Source organism: Saccostrea echinata, unplaced genomic scaffold (genome assembly GCF_033153115.1).
Source record: "Saccostrea echinata isolate AGI-Se365-2 ecotype Australia unplaced genomic scaffold, CSIRO_AGI_Sech_v1 ptg000001l, whole genome shotgun sequence".
Lineage (NCBI taxonomy): Eukaryota > Metazoa > Mollusca > Bivalvia > Ostreida > Ostreidae > Saccostrea > Saccostrea echinata.
The window spans coordinates 30,410,537-30,431,815 of NW_026889750.1; the positions used below are offsets into that span (position 1 = coordinate 30,410,537).

The 21,279-nt window shown below is 33.5% G+C and overlaps 2 protein-coding genes across 3 annotated transcripts; one reads left to right on the top strand and one right to left on the bottom strand.

Moving 5' to 3' along the window:
* The first annotated feature begins 113 nt into the window (after positions 1 to 113).
* LOC133189284 (zinc finger protein ztf-16-like) lies at positions 114 to 4,209 on the top strand. The gene is made up of 2 exons (XM_061324686.1): positions 114 to 190; positions 1,111 to 4,209. Exon 2 carries the CDS (start codon positions 1,127 to 1,129, stop codon positions 2,819 to 2,821), a length of 1,695 nt encoding a protein of 564 aa, XP_061180670.1. The 5' UTR covers positions 114 to 190; positions 1,111 to 1,126; the 3' UTR covers positions 2,822 to 4,209.
* Positions 4,210 to 10,208: 5,999 nt separating this feature from the next.
* LOC133178058 (uncharacterized) lies at positions 10,209 to 19,776 on the bottom strand. 2 transcript variants are annotated; one of them, XM_061312833.1, is made up of 5 exons: positions 19,609 to 19,776; positions 16,853 to 16,930; positions 11,538 to 11,735; positions 11,112 to 11,348; positions 10,209 to 10,930 (listed from the first exon to the last, which is right to left on the bottom strand). In XM_061312833.1, exons 2-5 carry the CDS (start codon positions 16,893 to 16,895, stop codon positions 10,359 to 10,361), a joined length of 1,050 nt encoding a protein of 349 aa, XP_061168817.1. In that variant the 5' UTR covers positions 16,896 to 16,930; positions 19,609 to 19,776; the 3' UTR covers positions 10,209 to 10,358. The 2 variants fall into 2 exon arrangements, with proteins under 2 accessions (XP_061168817.1, XP_061168812.1); XM_061312828.1 differs by lacking the exon at positions 19,609 to 19,776 and having other exon boundaries at positions 16,853 to 17,259.
* Between the last annotated feature and the right edge of the window lie 1,503 nt (positions 19,777 to 21,279).

A 21,279-nucleotide genomic window follows, 5' to 3' on the forward strand; every position in this document is an offset into this window, starting at 1 on the left:
TAATGCAGAATCGCGCCGAGAGTTAATGAATAGTTTAAATGCCAGTAAACAAATTAGAGTTATGGCCCTTTACTCCTTTGCATTTCAGCGGAAATAATTTCCCTCGGCGAAGGCTGTTTGCATAGCGAGGTTGACCCTTTGTTTCAAAAATAGGGATTCTCAACTTCGACTCCCTTCGCAGGTTATTAAGGTAAGTGATAATGGTTTTATTGCATTGTTTTACATCGGCCGAATGTAAATATTAAAAAATATATCGTAAAATGTCAAGGGATTTAATAATGTTCTGTGTTTGTCCCTTCGCCGCCATTGAAATACTTATTGGGGAACGAGGGGCCTCTAAAGGAGCTAATAAAAACCCCTCACTAAAAATACAAGTTGTAGTAAAACCCAGTTAATTTAAATGGGAAACAAGACGAGCATTTTTGAGTCGACTTTCGGCGTAAAATTTCGAAACACAGTTCCACGTGCGTTTTGGAGGGACTTGCGCAAAATTAGGTCGTGTTTACAAATTCACTCGTATGTTAGATGGCGCTGTGATCAATGGGTCCTCTGGGTGAACGAAACCCAGAAATGCTAGCTGTAATGAGCAGTCGGTAGTTGCAAAATAAACTAATTATATTCATGAGAGCCCAAGCCAGAAATGTTAAAGATATAAATTCTTTTAATTTTTATGTAATGTAAACACCAAACCAGGACATAGAACAAGAAATTCGCTGCTTGAGGTTCCTTAGGGGGTTCTGAAAGAAAAAATCAATAAGAATAACATTTTAGTTTTAGTTTTTATTACGGAAATATAGAATAGTGAAGCTGCTCAGATTTAATAAACGGGAGATCTTATTAAGTTTCAAATGATTCTTTTTTTATTTTTCTCCCTCCACCAACAAAATAAAATAATATTTTAAAAATTCTATATCAACATGATCAAACAGAAAGTAGCATTATAACAAACATTATCAGGGGTACTGGAATTTAATGTAAATATACAGTAGGTGCATGTGTAAGAAAGGATGCATGCACCTACTATATATTTTCATGAAATTCCATTGCCCGTGATTCATATCATTTTTTACTGAAGAATTATATTTAATTTAATTATATTTTTTATTGTAGATAATACATTTACATAATGTCCTCCAACTCATACTTCACAATGGAAACAGAACCCGTCCTTTCTGTTCAAATTACACCCAAAATAGAACCTCCCTCTCCCCCACCAGAATCGGAAGATAGCAGATCACAGTTCTCAACTAAGGCTCCATCAAGTGAAGAGATTGAAAATGCATTCCATTGCCTTGTGTCTAAGACTGATGTTACTCCAAGTGATGCAGTAGAGGGAAGTTTAAAAGTTGTCACTAGATACATGTGTCGATATTGTGCTCGGCAGTTTGATTCACCTGAAGATATGAAGCAGCATATTGCATGTCATTCCAAGCCAGGGAGAGTCTCAAACCACTCTTGTTTTGTTTGTGGGAAGACATACTCGACCCCATCAAAACTTCAGAGGCATGTGCGAGTCCATAGTGGAGAGCGCCCTTATCCCTGCCATGTTTGTGGACGAAGGTTTACAAGATCAGACCACGTCAAACAACACTTAAAAACACACTTGCCACAAAGGGAGAAAAATACCTGCCGCATTTGCAGCATGAAGTTTAATACCCGTCAAGCGCTTTTTAGTCATCTTCAAGTATCTCACAGTATAAGTCAGATTTTTACCTGTGACAAGTGTGGAGAAGCGTTTGATGATGCTGACAAGCTCCAGTCTCACAAGACAAGCCATGAGGCACTCGGCCAACCAACTGTGACAGAGTCAGCTGACATTGAAGGTGCAATGCTGATTCAACAAAGCAATCCTAAGAAGGTTGTTGACAGTGAGAACTTAATGGTAATCGGTTTGGCTAAATTTAGTGTTTCAACAACCATAATAAGGGACATGGATGAAGACATGGATGATGAATCAAATGATGGAAAAAGCAGCTCTTTGGCAAGAGCAAGTCGAAAGCTGGATTACACCAATGGAAATGAAGAGGATACTGCAGATAAAATATTAAATGATGCAGACACTATTGATACTGATGGTACAATGTACATATCCCCAGAACTAATGGAAAAATTCATTAAGAGTGAACCAATGGATGATTATGAGGAAAGCAGTGCACAAGAAAATTTAGATGGATTTAAGAATTCTGGAATTTCTGTGCACTCCTCTGATTCAAAGTTTGTTAAAGATATGTGGCAAAATGACACAGAATCTGAAGAAGTGGACAAGAAACCTACTGTTGATGAAAGTGAAACAGCTATACACTTCAGCACAGGCACAAAGAGCATAGGGAATGGAAGAAAGGTAACAGAAATTATGGTCTATCCTAAAACAGGGGCAAAAGTGACCAGTTATACTGAGCCAATCACTTCCCAGACTTTGGCAGAACCCAGCAAGATTAAGCTAGGCCCTGCTAGTTACAAGGCTGCTGTGAGAAAGAAGATCCAGATGAATTACCCTTATCCAAGAAACACATTCAAAAGTCTTGTGAAAACTCTAGGCATTAACAGCAATGCTGTTGCAGTGGACAAAATTAAGACCACTGAGATCAAACAAGCAGAATCTCCAGCAACAACACCAGCTACGGCCGAAAAGAAGATGTGGAAATGTGAACATTGTAGTATTCACTTTGAGGACTACTCCATGAGCCTGCTACACAGCTCTTTACATGATGCAGATGAAGAAGACCCATTTACTTGCAGAAAATGTCTAAAGAAGTTAGGAAATCGCCTAGAGTTTACAGCTCATTTAGTATGGCACTTGGAACCCATGATGGATGGTTGATTTTTCCCCCCTTTTATGGCTTGTTGTCTGTTTTTAAATTTTTTTTAATATACATGAACTATATGGTTAATTATACATAGAAAAAATTGAACTGAAAATTGAATTTGTATTTAGCATAATGTTTGAAAATTTTTCAGACTTACGGATTTAATCTTCTCTAACAATATATCTCTTTTGAGAAATGTAAAAGGAACATTATTCATCAGATATCTGTCTTCAGAAAAAACAGTGGTGGATAAGAGAATCTGAATGTGCTGGTTTCCTCCAGAAACTTTTGATGATTTGTTGCTTTTTTCTTATACACCGTTTACACATGTTCTTCTGTCACTGGTAAATTTATGCTTTTTTGTTGTAATGTTGTCACTTTATATCATTTCACTACTAGGGCAATAGTGATTGTGATTTCAATTATTTATTGAAATATTAAATTTGATTGAATCAATTTAGAGTAACACTGACCATAAATTTTCTTATTTTATATGGACAGTTTTGTCCTTCAAATTTTTTTTTTTTTGATAATGCTCTATGGGGCTACTTTATGGCAAATAGGATAATGGTCCTTTTTCGATGTGTTGGTTATTGCTAAAATGATGGGGTTTATTTAGCAAGTTGTTTACATACATGTTTTTTGCATTTTTGTCAGGGCAGTCATGTTTAAATATTAATGTCTCTGTATGACATGTATTATTAAAAGTCTTGTTAATGAAAATGAAAATTCGAATTTGGTAAAAACAACATAGTAATTACTTTTAAAAAAATAAATAACGGAAACAATTTCCAGAACCATTGAATTTGTGCACAAATATATTTGAGAGCACCGTGTATTATTACTTATGAGATGTTTTACAGAAGTACTGGTTTGCTAAATGTTGTTTTCAGAAAATTTGAAAGTAACTACTGTTTGCAGCTCTGGTTTTTCTGATGATTTCACATTTTTGAACACAGTCCACATTTGCTCTGTTGTTATTACTTATACAAGTACATTAAATTTTGCTAAACTTTTTTTTATTGCAAAGTTTTGTTTTAAGGTGAAATAACAAAAATAAAACACAAATTAAGGCTTTATGCAGTATTTCCTGGTATGAAATCTTGATAAGCATGAAATGCACTGCCAAATTGTTTGATATGTATAGTAGTTTCCAGTGCTGTTTTAATCAAGATTTTTTTAATTGTTGATAAACTGTATCTAAATGTTACCACCTTACAAAAATTATTCTAATGCATTTCTTTGTTTTTGGACACTTTCTGTGGTGAGCTGTAGGACACAAATTTTAATGTCGCAGGACCGACGAAGAGTTATCTCTCTTTGCAAGATATAGAATGGAGCAAGGACTATGATTGATTATTTTACATTTTGAAAGTAATACAATAAAGTCTTTAACATGGTAGATTTTCTTATATTTTTCAGAAGGAGAGGATCTTAGCCTTTATTTGCAAAAAAAAATAAATAAATAAACTAAAGTCTTGATTGGAAACCTTGTCTATAGATAACCATGCAACATGTTTGCTTAATTATTGAAGCAAGCATTAAATGTAGAATATTTCTACAGCATACTTGGATAGAGGCCCTGATCCCCTTTTTCATAAAATTTTTGTTTGTGATAAAAATTACCACATGGTAAACAGTGATGGATCCAGAAGTTCATGTGAGGTTTTTTGAGGCCAGTGGGGCTGAAGGGGGTTCCCCTTTCTGTGGGGGTTCGGAGGACCTCCCCCATGAAATTATTTTTTTAAAATGCTCCAAATGGTGCATTTTCCAGCATTTTAGATTGAATGAGAGGATTTCTTTCTTAATGGTCAATTTTTAAAGTTATTTTGCAAGAAATCCTACCCAAATTTTCAAGAATTTGAAAAAAAGGATTTTTTTAAACATATCTAAATATGAAAAAAGAGACCTTGCCAAAAAAATTTAAAAATGAAATCTTATAATTTTTCGAATATTAGCAGTTGATATATTCTATTTATCATTTTTGATGGACGTTCAAGGTGTCGCATGTCAAGCTCTGACTACCAAAATACAAATGATGTGCAATTTTCTAACTCACACACAGGATATTTGGATTCTATGTAGAATCCCTAATTACTGCTTTTCAACTTACTAGACTGTACTGTCAATATACTATGGAATATAAACAGATAATGATAGATGATTCATATTGAAGAATATAAATAATAAATTAATTTTAGTTTATTCATTTGGGGGGGGGGGGGGTGTTTGTATGTTTAACGTCCCTCTAGAGAATTTTTCACTCATATGGAGACGCCAACACTTGCCGATGGAGAGCTGCAAATTTTGTTCTATGCTCGGCACTTACGGCCATTGAGCAGTGAGGGGTCTTTTTCGTGCCAATACCTACTGCGACACGGGACCTCGGTTTATACGGTCTCATCCGAAGGACCGGGGGGGGGGGGGGGTTAATTACGAGTTAAAACGTCGTTATTACGCCCGAAGAAAGTCGAAATAATGAGATAAAAAGTAATTATTACAACTTAACAAAGTCGTTATTACGACTTAAGAAAGTCGTAATAACGACTTTTTATCTCGTAATAACAACTTTTCATCTCGTTATAACGACTTTTTGTATCGTTATTACAACTTTCTTAAGTCGTTATCATGACTTCTTATTTCGTAATAACGACTTTTTATCTCGTAATTACGACTTTCTAAATTCGTTATTACGACATCCTGGGGTAGTGTAGATTCTAAATTGTTCAAATCATGACGCCTGAGAGGTAGGATGGGGCTACAATAGGGAATCCAAGTCTTACCTTGAAATACATAGAAAAAAGTCTTTAATAAAAATCTTCTTCTCAAGAACCACTGGGCCAGAAAAGCTGAAAATATGTGGAAGCTTTCTGAGGTAGTGTAGATTCTAAATTGCTTAAATCATGACCCCCGGGGAGGGGGACACAATAGGTATTCCAAAGGAGAAAATCTGGTGAAGAACAGAAGGCCAAAGTTACTCAGGTGAGCGTTGTGGCCCATGGGCCTCTTGTTTACTGACTCCATACATAGTCAGCGCATATTTGTCTATTGTTCTCTGTTTCACAGTAGTTGTATACATGTATTTGCATTAATAACGATGTCAAAAGGAGATTAATAGACAAACATGCGTTCATAGTAGCACTGATTCTCTGCCCTTGATTCCAGCCGCTGCCGTTAGGAATTACAACCATTTATATAAAATCTGCTTCTTCTTACATTCGCTCTCTCTGTTGTAACTAAGGGCTGTGACGTGTTGATTATTACAATTCACCACTTGATTTCTTACCTCAGGTAACTTTGTGAATACTAAATTCCGTCACGTGACTTGTAAGGCAGCATGTTTTATGCTATCTAGGATATCACTAATATTTTCGAACACTTTAAATCGTCTGACATTGATTTAAAATCTTCTTTAATTACATAGACGTGCTCATATTGTTAATTTCGTTTTGAAACATTTGTCAGTAGTTTACTGGTGTCATAGAGAATGGAGAGGGAGATAGCAAAGACTGATCACATTTTTTTTCACACATGTCGTTGTTATTTATCTTATCTAATTTTAGATCCATTCTTACAAATGAATGTTAGCTCCACCTCTCATGCATACCTAATGTTCATTCAAGGGCAGGTAAGTGTAAATTCTCTAAATTTGGTAAACAGTAAGGAAAAAAAACATAGAATCATTTTATTGTATCACAATCTAAAATCATGCATTCTAACATTGAAATTTGGTTCCAAATTGACAGAAATCTTTCATAAATATACAAAAGTGAAATATGGTTAAGATACAGAAGCGACCGAAAAAGACCAAAAAGTCGGTGTTAAGCACAGTCATCCTTTCTGTGAAATTCTTTAAAAACCCACCTCCTTCTACAGTTTTAGTTTAATTTCAATATAACTTGGTACACAAGTAGACTATACTAAGATATGGAATCGGTTTTTGATTTCGATGAACAGGGTTGCCATATTCACTAAAAAATAGAATTTTCTATGAAATTCTTTCAAAATGCTACTTCTCCTACAGTTTTAATCTCATTACAATTTACCTTGGTAAACAAGTAGACTACACTAAGATACACAATTCTATATATCGGTTTGATTTTGTTGAAGTGTTGCCATGATTACTAAAAAAGAATTCTCTGTGAAATTCTTCCAAAATGTTACTCCTACTACAATTTTTGTTCAATTGCAATTAAACTTGACTCAGAAATAAATTGACCAAGGACCAATATTCTATTTATTGCTGTTGCCATAGTTTCAAGTTTTAAGGCTACCTTTCTCTACTTTTGTTAAGTAAAAAAAACAGTAGAGCTACAGTCTCCTCAGATACTTCTGGTTTAATATCAATCAAAAGTTACTGCTAAGTTCATGATGTTCAGATTTATTCAAAGGAAAAAAAATATTGCAGATGTAGTAAAGCTTTGAAACCATCTTGAAGACAACCAACTATACTGTCAGAAATTGTCCAAGAGTGATCGACAACATACATGTACGTGAAACTTCTTTTTACCTGAGCATCCCGCACTGATTCTGCTGTGTACAACTTGAGTTTATGTGAAAAGAAAAAAATGGACTAAATATTTTTCAATGATATGGTGGCATATGTCTGCCCCTAGACGCATGTCAACATAATTAACTCGTATGTTGACATAATTAAGTCTCATGTCAACATAATTAACTCGTATGTTGACATAATTAAGTCTCAAGTCAACATAATTAACTCGTATGTTGACATAATTAACTCGTATGTTGACATAATTAACTCGTATGTGAACATAATTAAGTCTCATGTCAACATAATTATGTTGCATATAGCATGTTTAATGTCAGTTAGTAAGAACATTTACCAATATTAGAATCAGATTCTCTAAAAAGATTGAAATCTTGCATGTCACTATAATTATCTTGGATGTAGACATAATTTTCTTGCATGTTGACATACTTTTTTCGTATGTTGACATAACTTATCTTGCATGAAGGAGGCAGAAATATGCCACCATTCAAAGCTCATCGAACACACAAATTTTTAGATACTCATAAACATCCTTTTTCGTTTGTCGTTAAAAGAGACAAGTTTGTGTTTTATTTTTGTTTGTTTGTATGTTGTTTAACGTCCCTCTCGAGAATTTTTCACTTATATGGAGACGCCACCACTTACCGGTGGAGAGCTGCAAATTTTGTCCTATGCTCGGCACTTACGGCCATTGAGCAGTGAGGGATCTTTTCGTGCCAACACCTACTGCGACACGGGACCTCGGTTTATACGGTCTCATCCGAAGGACCGGTCTACAAGTCCCACAGTGGGATTCGAACCCGCGACGTAAGGATCAACTCCTTACTTCGCGACTCTAGAGTAAACGCTCTAACCACTGCGCCACGCGGGCGACAGTTTGTGTTTTAAAATACAGCTACATAATATTAAATTGGTTGAATCATAATGCCTGGATTTATCTTTACGATGATCATAAACAGTGTCAAAAAACAAAATACATGTATGCAGCAAAAGTAGAGTTTTTATTTACATTGTATAATAAGATCTAACATAACCTTTCAAGAGAGTTTCATTGCAAGTAAGAGATCAACATTGAATACTGTTCACCTAATTTGAAATTTTAGGTAGGGTGGCATACTTCTGTCCCTACATGGAGGACATATTATGTCAACACGCCAGAAAAGTATGATAATTATGTTTACATGCAAGTTAATAAATTATCACGCAAGCTATATAAACTTTTAAGCGAATTTGATTTGAATATGGAAAGAAACATTTAGTTAAGTATTTATTTAAGTATTTGACATAATACATGCAAGATACAACCTAATTATGCTGACATGCGACTTAGTTATGTCGATATGCGACTTTATCATGTCAACATGCAACAAAGTTATGTCAACATGCAACATTATTATTTCGATATGCGATTTATTTGTGTCGACATGCATTTTGACACTTTTATTATACTTAACTGGTAAGTCGCATGTCTTTATCTACTTAAAAGTCGCATGTCGAAACAAATAAGTCGCATGTCAACATGATTAGTCTGTATGCCGACTAAATTAATAAACTCGGATGTTGACGTAAGACGCATGTCAGCACAACAATATGTTGTATCTTGTATGCCAGGTGTCCGATACAGGCGTTAATTATTAAGTAAATATACCTATTCTCTGAAAAGTTTGGTAAACTGCAGGTCAACTACAGTGTATTCTCTTTCATGCAGGGGATGCTCACTCCTTCATGGCACCTGGTCCCACTTCTGATATTTTTGGAGGCCCGTATTTGCTCAGCTCCCGATTTGTATTGTTTTAATGGACTTTGAGCTTGAATACTGTTCGTTATCTCCATATTTAATGTATATGTATATATAATATCTTGTGTGTTAACATACTTTTCTCGCATGTTGACATAATAAATCTGGCATAAAGGGGTAGAAATATGCCAACACTGTACTTTGACCGAGACGCCGCCATATGTTTTGTATATCTGATAATACTTTTAGCACAGCATATATCTTCAGGATCTCTGAACCATTTTCAACAAGTTATAGCTAGTGCAAAGCATCCTTATTATTTTTTTTTTCAGACGATTATAAACAAGTCAACTACAGTCCAGTTAATCTCACTTAAAATTCTTCCGTAAATTTTGACAGCATGTCCTTCCCGGACCATTAATTCATTTGTACTTCCGATATCACGAATGGATAGATTGATTGATTGTATGTTGTTTTCCATTCGAGAATTTTTCACTCATATAGAGACGTCACGATATACCGGTGAAGGGCTTCAAATTTAGACCTTTTCTCGGCACTCAGGGCCATTGAACAGTGAGGGATTTTATCGTGCCAACACCTGCCGTGACACGGGGCCTCTGTTTTTTTAAAGGTATCATCCGAAGGACCCTCATGGCGAAGGAACAGTTGCTACCTTTTCTTTATCTACTTAAAATTGGGTCAGTCGCGGCCGAGATTCGAACTCACGACCTTTCGATCACGGAGCGAGCGCTCTATCGACTGAGCTACCGTGAACGGTCGAGTGGATAGAAGCACTAACTTTGTTTCAGTCCTTTGTTGTTCTGAATACTACATGGGTTCTCTTACTCGATAATTAGACACATCATTGGCTCCAAAAACTAAAATGAATTTTTGATCGGACATCCCATGCCAAAAGAGGCACTGAAATATGGCCGCAAATCCAGTTTCTTATGCAAATAAAAATCTTTACTGAAATTCCTTTAATTTTTTATATATTTAATTTGGACTGAAACGCCTCTCTTGAAAATGCACATGTTCTTATTCGCACTTTATTTCTCTGTTGATTTTAAATGTATACTTGGCTGATACAAGAAGTTATAATGCATGTATTGCAATGTAAAGGTGAACATAGAAATGCAAATATGCGGTACCTAATAAAAGAAAAGCAAAGTTCATTAATGTATATGAAATAACATACATAATGTATATTCTGTCTGACTAGTAGAGAATAAAATTCGAAATATACTATCAAATTTCTAAAAGACATCTAATTGTTCATTTTGCATGGGAAATAAAATTTCTACAAGGGAAAGTCGTTTATATATTCGTCAAGTAGACAGTTGATGTCAAACGCTGCCTCGGTTCCAATGGGAACCAAAGACAAAAGTCCAAGAAATAGGTCGTGTTCTGATCTCAGTAGACGTTTAGCCCATCCTGGATGAGAAACTTTCTGTAAATCGGTGTCTACCCGCAACTTCTGTGCGGTTTCTTTAGACAGTGATTGGATTTTTGGTTTGACTTCTCTTTGTCTCTCCGTTTCACAAATTTTGTGCATTTGTAGAAGAGGCAAACACACGACTTCTTCGATTTCTAAAAAAATGGTCCTCAGTTTCTTTAATATGTCAAAATACTTGTCTATGATTTCTAGTTTCTTTCCTGCCCGGGGTGTACCTTTAGCTACCTTGACAATGGTCTCGAATTCTTTCACTGTTTTTATTTTGATAACATTCACTGGCAGAATCTGTTTTGCAATCATCATGAATTCCCCAAGTTTCTTTCCAAAGTTTGCTTCTGCTTCTTGGAGATCTTGAACATCGTCGTTGAATTTGTTTTGAAAATTCTTGAGTTTCTGGAGAAGTTCCATGTCGTGCTCTGTGTAATGAAGAAAAAACAGCATAGAAGAACATTGAAAAATTAATCAAAAGATTCAAAAATGTTATGAAATTGTTAAAACGTAAAACGGTACTAAGTTTCCTTTACTGTCGCTCTATTATAATATCAATGAACTTCAAAGCATAAATAACTAAATAATAAATATGTATTCTGTTTGTACTTTTTGTTTTAATGCTAATCCTTTGAAGCGATCGACTGAGGAGTTCATTCTTGCAATTAGTGTACTCATCTTCAAACATTCTTGTCGTCAAGACAATGCGTTTTGCCTCTAGTTTCTTTAACAGTGGCTGAGTTATTAAAAGATCTTGCATCAATCCAGTCATTTTCTCGGATTTATTGAGTTTCCAAACGCTTTCTAGTGCGTCAATGTTGTCAAATCCAACAGCCATCACGATACCTAAAGTAAAAAAGAAAGTTTTGAATTGAGAAACATAACATACATTTTTAATTTCTTGCAATATCGATTTGCAAATGAGGTAGGCAAAGCTATATGTCAGTGTAACTAACGAATAAATACACATATATAAAAGCTTCATGGTAGTTTTTGTAATGACATATCTCTAAAATCTTAAAACACTTTAACTACCTTTCTCAAAACGTTCAATATAGGCGCCTTTAAATTCTCCTTTCCGTTCTAGAGTTGCTCGCATTTTGACGAAGTCTCCGCCATTCAGTTGTTCAAAGAGTCTCTCAGTCAGTTCCATAAAGTAGAAATGTTCTGACCCGTACGCTTTAGGGTTCATAGCGGTCGCATCATATACAGCAATGTAGATACCGACTTCACCTAAAACATAAGCACAAGAAATAAAATTGAGAAAAAAAAACAATTCCTGTGGCCTTCAACTCTACACTCGGATATATCGACGACGTTTATTTACTTACATTTATATCTCAATTCGATATATCCCAGTGAACTATAGAAATAAAAAACACCAAAGAGTCTTGACACATCTGTTTCATAATTGGATGTTTTACTGACTAAAGATGATAAGGGCCAACTAACAACTACTAGTATATAAACTGTATGACAAACGAAATGAATACAGCTTTTCCATCGTCAACTTTCCTTATCTATGTACATGTAGTTATGTTCCACTATAACCTGTGTAGGGTGGTAATGTCTCCCAACTTATTCGATACTCAAGAGCATGATTTGAGTACGATCAATTTTTAGACCGAGCAGGCTACTGACAGATACTAGTAAGTTGTTGTTACGGTGATTTCAACAACCTCGTTTTAAGTCAGCATTTCGTAAATTCTTTGGTTGTTATAATGACCTTATAAACAAATATAACCTATCATTGGGTCGTATTTTGACTGACATTGTTCATACCAATTGTTGGGCCTTTGTTTTATATTAAATTTGACTACGGAATATCCCGTCTATACATGATCAATACATAGGGCTCACGTCGGATGTGACCGGTCTAAGGGGATGCTTATTCCTCCTTGGCACCCGATCCCACCTCCGAGGGTCCGTGTTTTGTGTCCTGTTCACAGATTTGTATTGTTTTTAGGTTCATTTGAGATCGATAACTGTTCGTTATCTTCCGTTTTTTCATCTATAATTTATTTCAGTTCACTGAGAAGGAAAATTAAACTTTCCCTCCAACATAAATGGCTGTAGCTGTGGTTGATTAAACCTCGTTGTATTGGTTTTTAGAATGTAGTTATCATTAGATTATATCAATGCACTATTTACAGTCGCAGTTCAATCATTTAAAAAAACTGAAATAAAAATATAAACGCACTGTTTTTACTGTAGCAAAAACAATTCGAGTGTGTCGAATACTAAATCGTTTCTATGTATCAATTTTCTCTTTCATGAAATCTTTGATTTATATTTCACCTGTGTTTTAGGTTTCCATGCAGTTATTTTTTTTTTTATATTTCAAATCGCGTGTGAAATCATTGCATGGCTGATCAACAACTCTGACGTCTATGGAGGTATTGGACTCTACTGTCTGAAAACTGTGTTTATTTTTCGGTAAAAGAATTTTACAGAGAAGGACCTCATCAATGTCGTTTCAAGAGAGATTGATTCAATTTATCGACCAAAACGTGTATATATAAACCTCCTAAGAATATATACATATTCGGGTCATCAAAATTGCTTCAGGGACAAACAAATCGAGAGGTCTTCCGACAGTTAAGATTTTTTTTTTTTGACATGGAAACTGAAGACAAACAGAAGTTCCTGATATCTTACACGTGTTTTTCAAATGAACAACATCAAGTGCACTCTATGTATGTTGTCTTAAGAGCATACATTTACACTGGTCCGAAATATCAATGTTTTTATTTAGTCCACACTTGGATTTATATTTGGCTTTGAACCTTTAATCCATATATATATATTAACACCGAAGAAACCTTTTCACGACAGTTCTTTATCTAAGATCAAACAATTACCCAAGAAGACAAAAAACTGATCAATGAAATATTCGATATTGCTGAAACGTATGAGGCCTACATTAGGTATAAATCAAAAGAAAAAAGATTTTGATATTCAAAACATGTTTGTATATCAATCCTACATGAGTTCTGGACAACTGTGAAAAATAAGAAAAGTCGATATGCACAGATATGCGTAAAGGTTGGACACAATATATTATCGAACATTTAAAATAAGATTGCAACGTACATGTCAAACATATTAGGTTTATAGATCTAGAATGATAAACAGATTTGGTTGGATCGTCACAAAAGTAACCCGATTTATAGTAATCCTTTCGCCGAAAAGGGGCTTCATATCATGTCCAAATGTAAATCTTAGGACGAGATAGTTCTTATTGTTGTTATTTCACACATTTTTTTCCTTGGACTGACTCTTTAATTTATCCATAATGACAAATTTTTAATTGTTGTCGATATGAAATCTTTATCTGTTTATCTCCTGCATAGAAAACATGTTTTTTTAATAATTGATTTCTATCCAGTTATAAATAAATAGAAAAAGATAAATTTGTCATACAACTTACACTCTGAATACTCTTAGTAAAAAAAAAAATATATCGGTATCCATAAATAAAAGAAATAACGTGCTCATTCTTGAACGAGTCAGTTCTGAAAAAACCCTTGGTTTTTTGCAATATGGTCAACAAACAGTGTATATAATATTAAAAAATATAATGTATGTATACTAGCTTGCAGAAATGTACTCTACGTTTACGATGTGCATAAAAAATATATTTTACATACTTACACTTATCAGTTTCTAACCAACAAATTTATAAAACTTGTTTTGAATTCACAACATTTAAGTTGTCATATGTTTGCCACTTATCATAAATACTTATATATGCCTTCCATATCCAATATGAATTCAGGAATTAAACCATTATATAAAATTCCTCAAAACTGAACAAAGCTTTTCGGGATTTTTATAAAGATTTTTTACACTGATGAGAATAATACATTATTTTCCAAACAAAATTGAATTTCATATTGTTACCCAACGTGAAAAAAATAAAATGGCCAATATTAACACTACAGAGAATAGATGGTAGTTTGATATGTCTTAAAATTAAAGCAATTCTTTATAATCGCGCACAGCTGTGTATGACTAAAGGTCTTAAAGACTTTATGACTTTAAGTGGCATCTCTTTAATTTCACAGATTACTAACTCCCAATCCTTTCTTATTTGCACATTTATGCAAAAGAACACAAAGACATGTTTGATGTTCTGCAGTAAGAAAACAAACCACGGGATACATGTTTGTCATTATTGATGTCATGTTTTATTTTGCCAGAAATGAACAGAAAGAGCCCAGGAGATTTCAAAAATATTTGACATTAGGCAAAACAAATACATTTTGATAGCTCTCACGTGTAATTCTCATATGTTCTTCAAACTTTTTAACACAAAAAAGGGGAACTTTACCAGTGCATTGCACTCTAGTCTTGTTTGTTTTTTTTTTTTAAATAACACCTGTTCAATCAAAGCTTTGTCATCTTTAAAATATGGATTCTAAAATCAGTATGATTGAGAAATCTATTCAAACGTTCAATATATATGCTGGTGAAGTCAAAATGTCAATTAAAATTATATATATTGGGTCCATATCGTGAAAGGAGTGAATTTATAATCGGTCGTTAACATTTGAACATTGCTACACATGAACAAACATAGTGTCCAGAATTTTAAAACGGTTGAAAAAATCATATTGGTAATTGTACGATTTATCTTTTAGACTATACACTTTCTAACCCGAATGCAATATACACTTTGTTACATAGACAATTGAACATTGTCATTCAAAGTTTCTTTGAAAACATATTAAGCTTTGGCATGGAGAAGGGATGTGCGATTTTCTGAGTCTGACTTTTTCAAGATTAAATATAAATGGAATACGTATCTTCCTAAAAGGGAAAAACAAAAATTTAAAAATACACATTTATCTTTTTCGAATCTTTGTACCGAGAAATGCGCACCTCTGTGACATCATTATACCTATTCCTGGGTCATTTGCGGGTTTATATCAAGATGTACCCATATTTGTTTTAACCCCGTCGCTCACCCAAAACAACAAATATGAAAAATGTTTCCACTGACATTCATTAAAAGGAAAAAATTGACATATACTTAATTTGAATGTCCTGACAGATTTAATGGCGTGACGGCGCGAGTTTAAACCTCCGAAGGAACAAAAATCAGAGTTCTGACATATTGGAAGTTTGTGCAATTAAAGATCCTTGAGGCTACATTTAATTTGACAATCAAATTTCATGCAAACAATCTTTCTTCTTTGTTATAAGTAATTTGGTAAAGAATCCGAGGTTATCCACATTCTGAAAGGTTGTTGGGAAAGAGGATTTCCTCTGGTTTTGTTTAGACAGCTACAACTATGTGAATGTGAGAAATTCTTTTGTGGGTGAAATGTTCAGCAAATATAATCCATTTATTCCTCCCTTTCTCCATATCCTTTTTATTTTTTACGTAATTAGTACGTTGTCTTTTAAAGTAAATTGTGGATAAAAACGATCAATCCTTGCAAAAGAAGATCCCAGCGCAATCTTGCAATAACGCAAACCAAATTGTCGATCAAATTACAGTCAGTGAAATTTTATACGTAGTAGGATTTGAAGGCTTTATGTTATGTATGATTGAAGATTTCATTGATTTAGTAAAGCTACATATTTTCGTTGCTTTAAAAGATTAAAAAGGGGCATACACACAAGTATATACATATACTTTATTTTTTTCTTTTTTACAAAGACAAGAACTTGAAAGCTACGACATATGTAAGGTTTATACTGGGAAATACACGTTATTTTATATGATTAATTTCTCTTATGCATGTTGCCTATATAGTCTTTGTTGTACAGTAAATCATTACCCGTTGTTTATCTTATATCATTTTCTTTGCCATCTTAATATATATATATATATATATATATATTTGAAATTTTAAAATTTGCAAGAAATTGTCATTTTTCCCTTTCTTTATTTTAATCCCAATCTTTGGGGGGGGGGGTGTTTTTTTTCAACAATAATAACCATTAATATAGTCCAGGGACATTTAAAACTCCAGTCTTTAAGCTACAACGTTTTGAAAACAAAGACTAAGAATATAATTGATGCGAAACTTTAAAGCTGAGAGGCTGGTGAATTCAAGTTTTTTTTTTTCATGAAAAAGAACAATTTCGCAATTTCATCTCATTTCATCTCAAAAAATGAAAGCACTAAATAATAATATGCTGAAAGATTCCAAGTAAACATAAAGGGTTTTTTTTAAATCAAGAATATCAGAATTAAACTAAAGAACAGATGAAATTTAAAAAAAAAAAAAAAAAAAAAAAAAAAAAAAAAAAAAAAGGGTGGGGGGTTAGAAAAACCAAAACAAATTAAATTGTAAATATTTGATAATCAAAATGTTCGATCCTCTGAGCTACATTACCTTCTTGTCTTCTGAAGAACGGTCTGGATGCGTCCTTCTCCATCTCGATGTCTTCAGTCCTTCGTCTTTGGTGCGCAACTGCCATGATAATTATTTAAGTAAGTCAAACACCAACCAAACAAGCAAATTTATGAAGCACTTGATAGGCGATACCAAAAACTGTATAAATACAGACAGGTCTTGAATAATGTTTGTATCTGCTAAAGTTCTAGCTCCACTTAGCGTCACTGTTTACAATTCTTATATGTAACGTATGGGCATTTAATTCTTAGCTTAATTAAGATGTTTGCCACAGAAATACAAAATCCACTAGGCACCCATCGGCGAAGAAACAATCAGTAAAGAAAGAAATTTTTTGCTCTTTGTCCAACCACAGAAAAAAGGCATTGGATGACGTTTGTCTTTAACTGATGGAAAAAAGTTTAGAAAACCACATCGAAAATAGTGAAAAAATAAAGCCCACAATCAATAGCTGTCTTTGGTATACGAGTGTGCTAAAATACGACCGATATTTATATGGCAAATAGAAAATGCATCTTAAGTTGACGTAGATCGGTAATCCGGAATTTAAATATCATCGATTAGAGGCACTTAGATTTTATTAGAAGGGCGAGACGCAGAACGGGATTCCGCCACTATATTTTAAATAAGTTTGGAAATGCCTATTAAATCGAAACGTTTATTCACATAAAGGTGTCAAATGATAGGAAAAAAGTTACAGCAACGTTCCGAATGTAACCGCGCATGGATAGATTTCAACAGACTCATTAGAAAGTAGATGAAAAATTATTGAAAAATCTTTAATGTTATTGTTAAATAGACTTCCTGGGGCAGACTGCTTAATGGCATGCCGCATGTTTCTGCTAAATTCATTCCAAGGACTAAAAAAAAAAATCTGTTTAAATCTAAAGGACCATTATTCAGTCTATAAAACCCATTATTTTAGAAGACAGATTTGGTAAATTTTTGATATTTGAAATAAAATCTCCACATCAGATCAAGAAAGACATCGGGTCTACTCATCTTGAAATTTGTTCCATCAAAGTAGCTTTAATCAATAAAACTTTAATGGAAATAATTTGTCGATATCCACTGTATTCACTGAAAAGTAGCTGGATGGATGAGTCGGCAACCCATGAAAAATAATTCACGCTTGCAATTAATATTTCTAAACAGAATCAAGACCATCTATTTAACTTGTCTTCAAAAATAGGTAGTTCTATCAGAAATACATTACAGCAGTTAATCAGGCCTTTTATTCACGCCATGGCTCAAATGAAATTGATTTTACATAGATACGTGTTGATTACTTATTTTTACCAGAAAATGTTGTTATCTAGTGATTGTTGTATGAAAATGAATACTTCAATAACATCGCCATTGAATACAGTTGATAATTGAGAACCAAAGCCTGAGATTCCTCGCAATATCCCCTGGCCAATCAATCATAATGGTTTCTGATATTTTCATCGAAAAAAAATTGAGAAAGTTTATTTCTACCTAAGAATACTTTTTTTCTGGTGGAAGATTCCAGGATTCAAGATAATGAAAACAGTCATAATAATAATGAAAACTCTGAGAGAATATAAACCGGTCCGCTTTATAGAAGTTTGAAAACATAAACTTACAAGATATTTCATATCTATAAGTGGTACATAAATGTATATAAAAACTTAAATTTCTCATTTCCATACTTTTGTTTTAAAAATAAAATAGTCGCCCCTGTCTTTAACAGAAAATTCTATACATTAAATGCAAAGTCGGTCAGAGTGTAATAATTTATAAGGAATTTCATTAACTTAAGCTTGACTTATTACTGGAATGTGTGACGAATAACAAAAATTAGATTTTCAATAGTTATCTAATATCAGTCAACTGTTGGGTTTGGGTTTTTTGCCGGAGTGTCGAAATCTCCTCCTATCAGTAGATCAATCCGTGGACTTTAATCTGGTAGCAATTTATAATATCTGAAGATAGAGACACCGTGTCTCTCTATTAGGTCACACAATGCTAATACGGAACCATTACATAGGTACAAGGGTACCTGCTTTTACAACAATGCGTTAAACCGGACACGGATTACGTAACAAATATATGATTGATCTAAATCAGGGAAACATTAATTGTTGTATCAGTATCATCGGTGGAGCTAATTTTGTCCAGCCTACAAAAATAAAAATTCAGGCTAAGTTTTCATACTTTATTTGAAGTACGCATAGTATACCATAATACGTCATACTATCGTCCTAATGCCTCCCTCTCCCCATTAAAAACATACTTATTTGTGCCTCTACCTGTCCAAGCCGTTTGTTAAAAAGTATAATTCTACTTTATAAGAAATTGAACGATTTTGTTATGCAGGTGAAGAAAGAAATTATCAGATAAATTAAAAAGATTGATGCATAAAAGCAACAGTGCATTTCAAACTTTTAAACTGTTAAAAGTTTGTAGCACATGTTCATTGAAAAATTTTACACGTATATTTCATGTTAGAAGATAATTACGACAAAAATGTACAAGATATTTCATGGATATATTTTATATTTTTATATTGCAGAACTGTAGTGAAAATATTGACCTATCGATAGGAAATTTAGTGGAACTGTTCTAACATTGCACTCTTAACTTGGTCACGAAACAAAAATATTTCATCTGATACAGTGAAAGCCTAAAGAAAAACTTCTCTAAGTAGATTTAAATAATTTTTATCAAAAGTCAACTGAAATATGTCCCAAGACAAACAAAAGAGAACATACCTGACGCACTGTCCTTCTACGGAGATCTGATGTTTAAACTGTTAGTTCTTTAATAAAATCCAAGATTTCCTAAATGTGTTAATAAAGTATCATTAAAATTTAATAAATTTTCACTGCGGTCTTATAAGAGGCTTATTGGTCTCCCTATTATCCGATCCTCTATCTGTAAGGGCGTGAGGCAACTAGTTTGAAGTAATAAATTTCCTGTAAAAATTTAAATAACTTTAAATAACAAAAACTTGTTTATTGTGTATTTCAGAGCTGTTCTTCTAACGGGTGTGGAAACAATTTAATTTTTGTTTTCCCAAACACGAAAACCCATTGGCCCATAGTACTCTTTGTAGAGGTTCACATCAACCAGTCATTGATAATGCAATTAGCTTTATACAAAGGTGGATCTAAAATCTAATTTAAAAAGAGTACATAATTTACAGGTTCAAACAACAGCACAAAGTTTATCTTACGTTTTAGACTGATAGAGCAAGAAACAAAAAGAATTGTCTTTAAACAAATCTCAAAAGTTTATGCAATTCATTATCTCAATCTCAGCCTGTCTTAGTGATGAAATATTGCTAATTCAACCGACAGTTAATATTTGATTAGAATCGCTGGTTTAAAAAAATCGTTTTTGAGCTTTTGGAAACACCATTTAGAATATGCATATATCAGGACCATAAGTATTTCTATTAAAGTTCAACTCGGTTGGTTTAGTATATAGTAAGGTTAACCAATACACTCTAGGTGTCATAGATATTTTATCTACCGATATTTACGCATTTGTAAAAGTTAAGACAATGTAGAAATGTTTTCTGCCCCCCCCCCTTTGTTTTTGGTATGCTTTTTAGCTGTATAGTTCCAACAATATACGTACCTTGGCTTGAAACATTCCCAAGCCACTATATCTGTATGTAAATTCCAAAAACAAATGCCCGGACAGTTAAGATTATCTCGTGCACAAAAAAAATGCACCAATTACTTTCATAGTTATATATTTTAATCATATAAAAATAAGAAATTTCGTACGTTTGTCTGAACTCTGCTTACATCAAAATACTGGAGGAACAAATAATTGATCGTTATTTGTAGAACATCAGAGTATCTGAAAATACTAACTGTATGCCCGGTATTTGTTTACAGATGTAATAGTTTTGATCACAGAGGCCAGACACGATTTCCTATATACCCCCTTTAATTATGATTTCAATACATGTATTCTAAGCATAGAATGTAAAGGGGGTATGTTCCATAATGCGTCTGGACCCTGCGTTCTTGAAATTGATTCAGTAAAAGCATGGATTAAATTGCAATCCTTTAAAGAACAGTATATGTATTTTGTAACAGTGCATGCATATTTAAAACGGAAACCTTCAATGATGTACATATACCAGTATTTTTTTTACTTAAGGCCACAAAATCCTTAACTGTAGAATTAAGAAAAAAGAAAAGACACGTCCCATTATGTATAAATTTTATATAGTGTTTGTACGTCTCATATATGTTCTTTGCACTAACAATTTATCTGAATTTTATATACATACATACTGCAAATGTGCATGTCTTCTAAAATTAATGCAAAGGTAAAGAAAATGCGTTTAACCTATAGGCACGCACGTTGATGTACACGATATGCAACGATGGCAAAATTATTCTCGAGATAATAATCAACAAAAC

Excerpts from the sequence above, each read along its gene's own strand:
- LOC133189284 (XM_061324686.1), top strand. The coding sequence starts at position 1,127 with ATGTCCTCCAACTCATACTTCACAATGGAAACAGAACCCGTCCTTTCT.
- LOC133178058 (XM_061312828.1), bottom strand. The coding sequence starts at position 16,937 with ATGGCAGTTGCGCACCAAAGACGAAGGACTGAAGACATCGAGATGGAG. Across the intron at positions 11,736-16,852 it reads GTTCTTCAGAAGACAAGAAG|GTGAAGTCGGTATCTACATT; the intron begins GTAATGTAGCTC and ends CTTATGTTTTAG. Across the intron at positions 11,349-11,537 it reads TATTGAACGTTTTGAGAAAG|GTATCGTGATGGCTGTTGGA; the intron begins GTAGTTAAAGTG and ends TTTTTACTTTAG.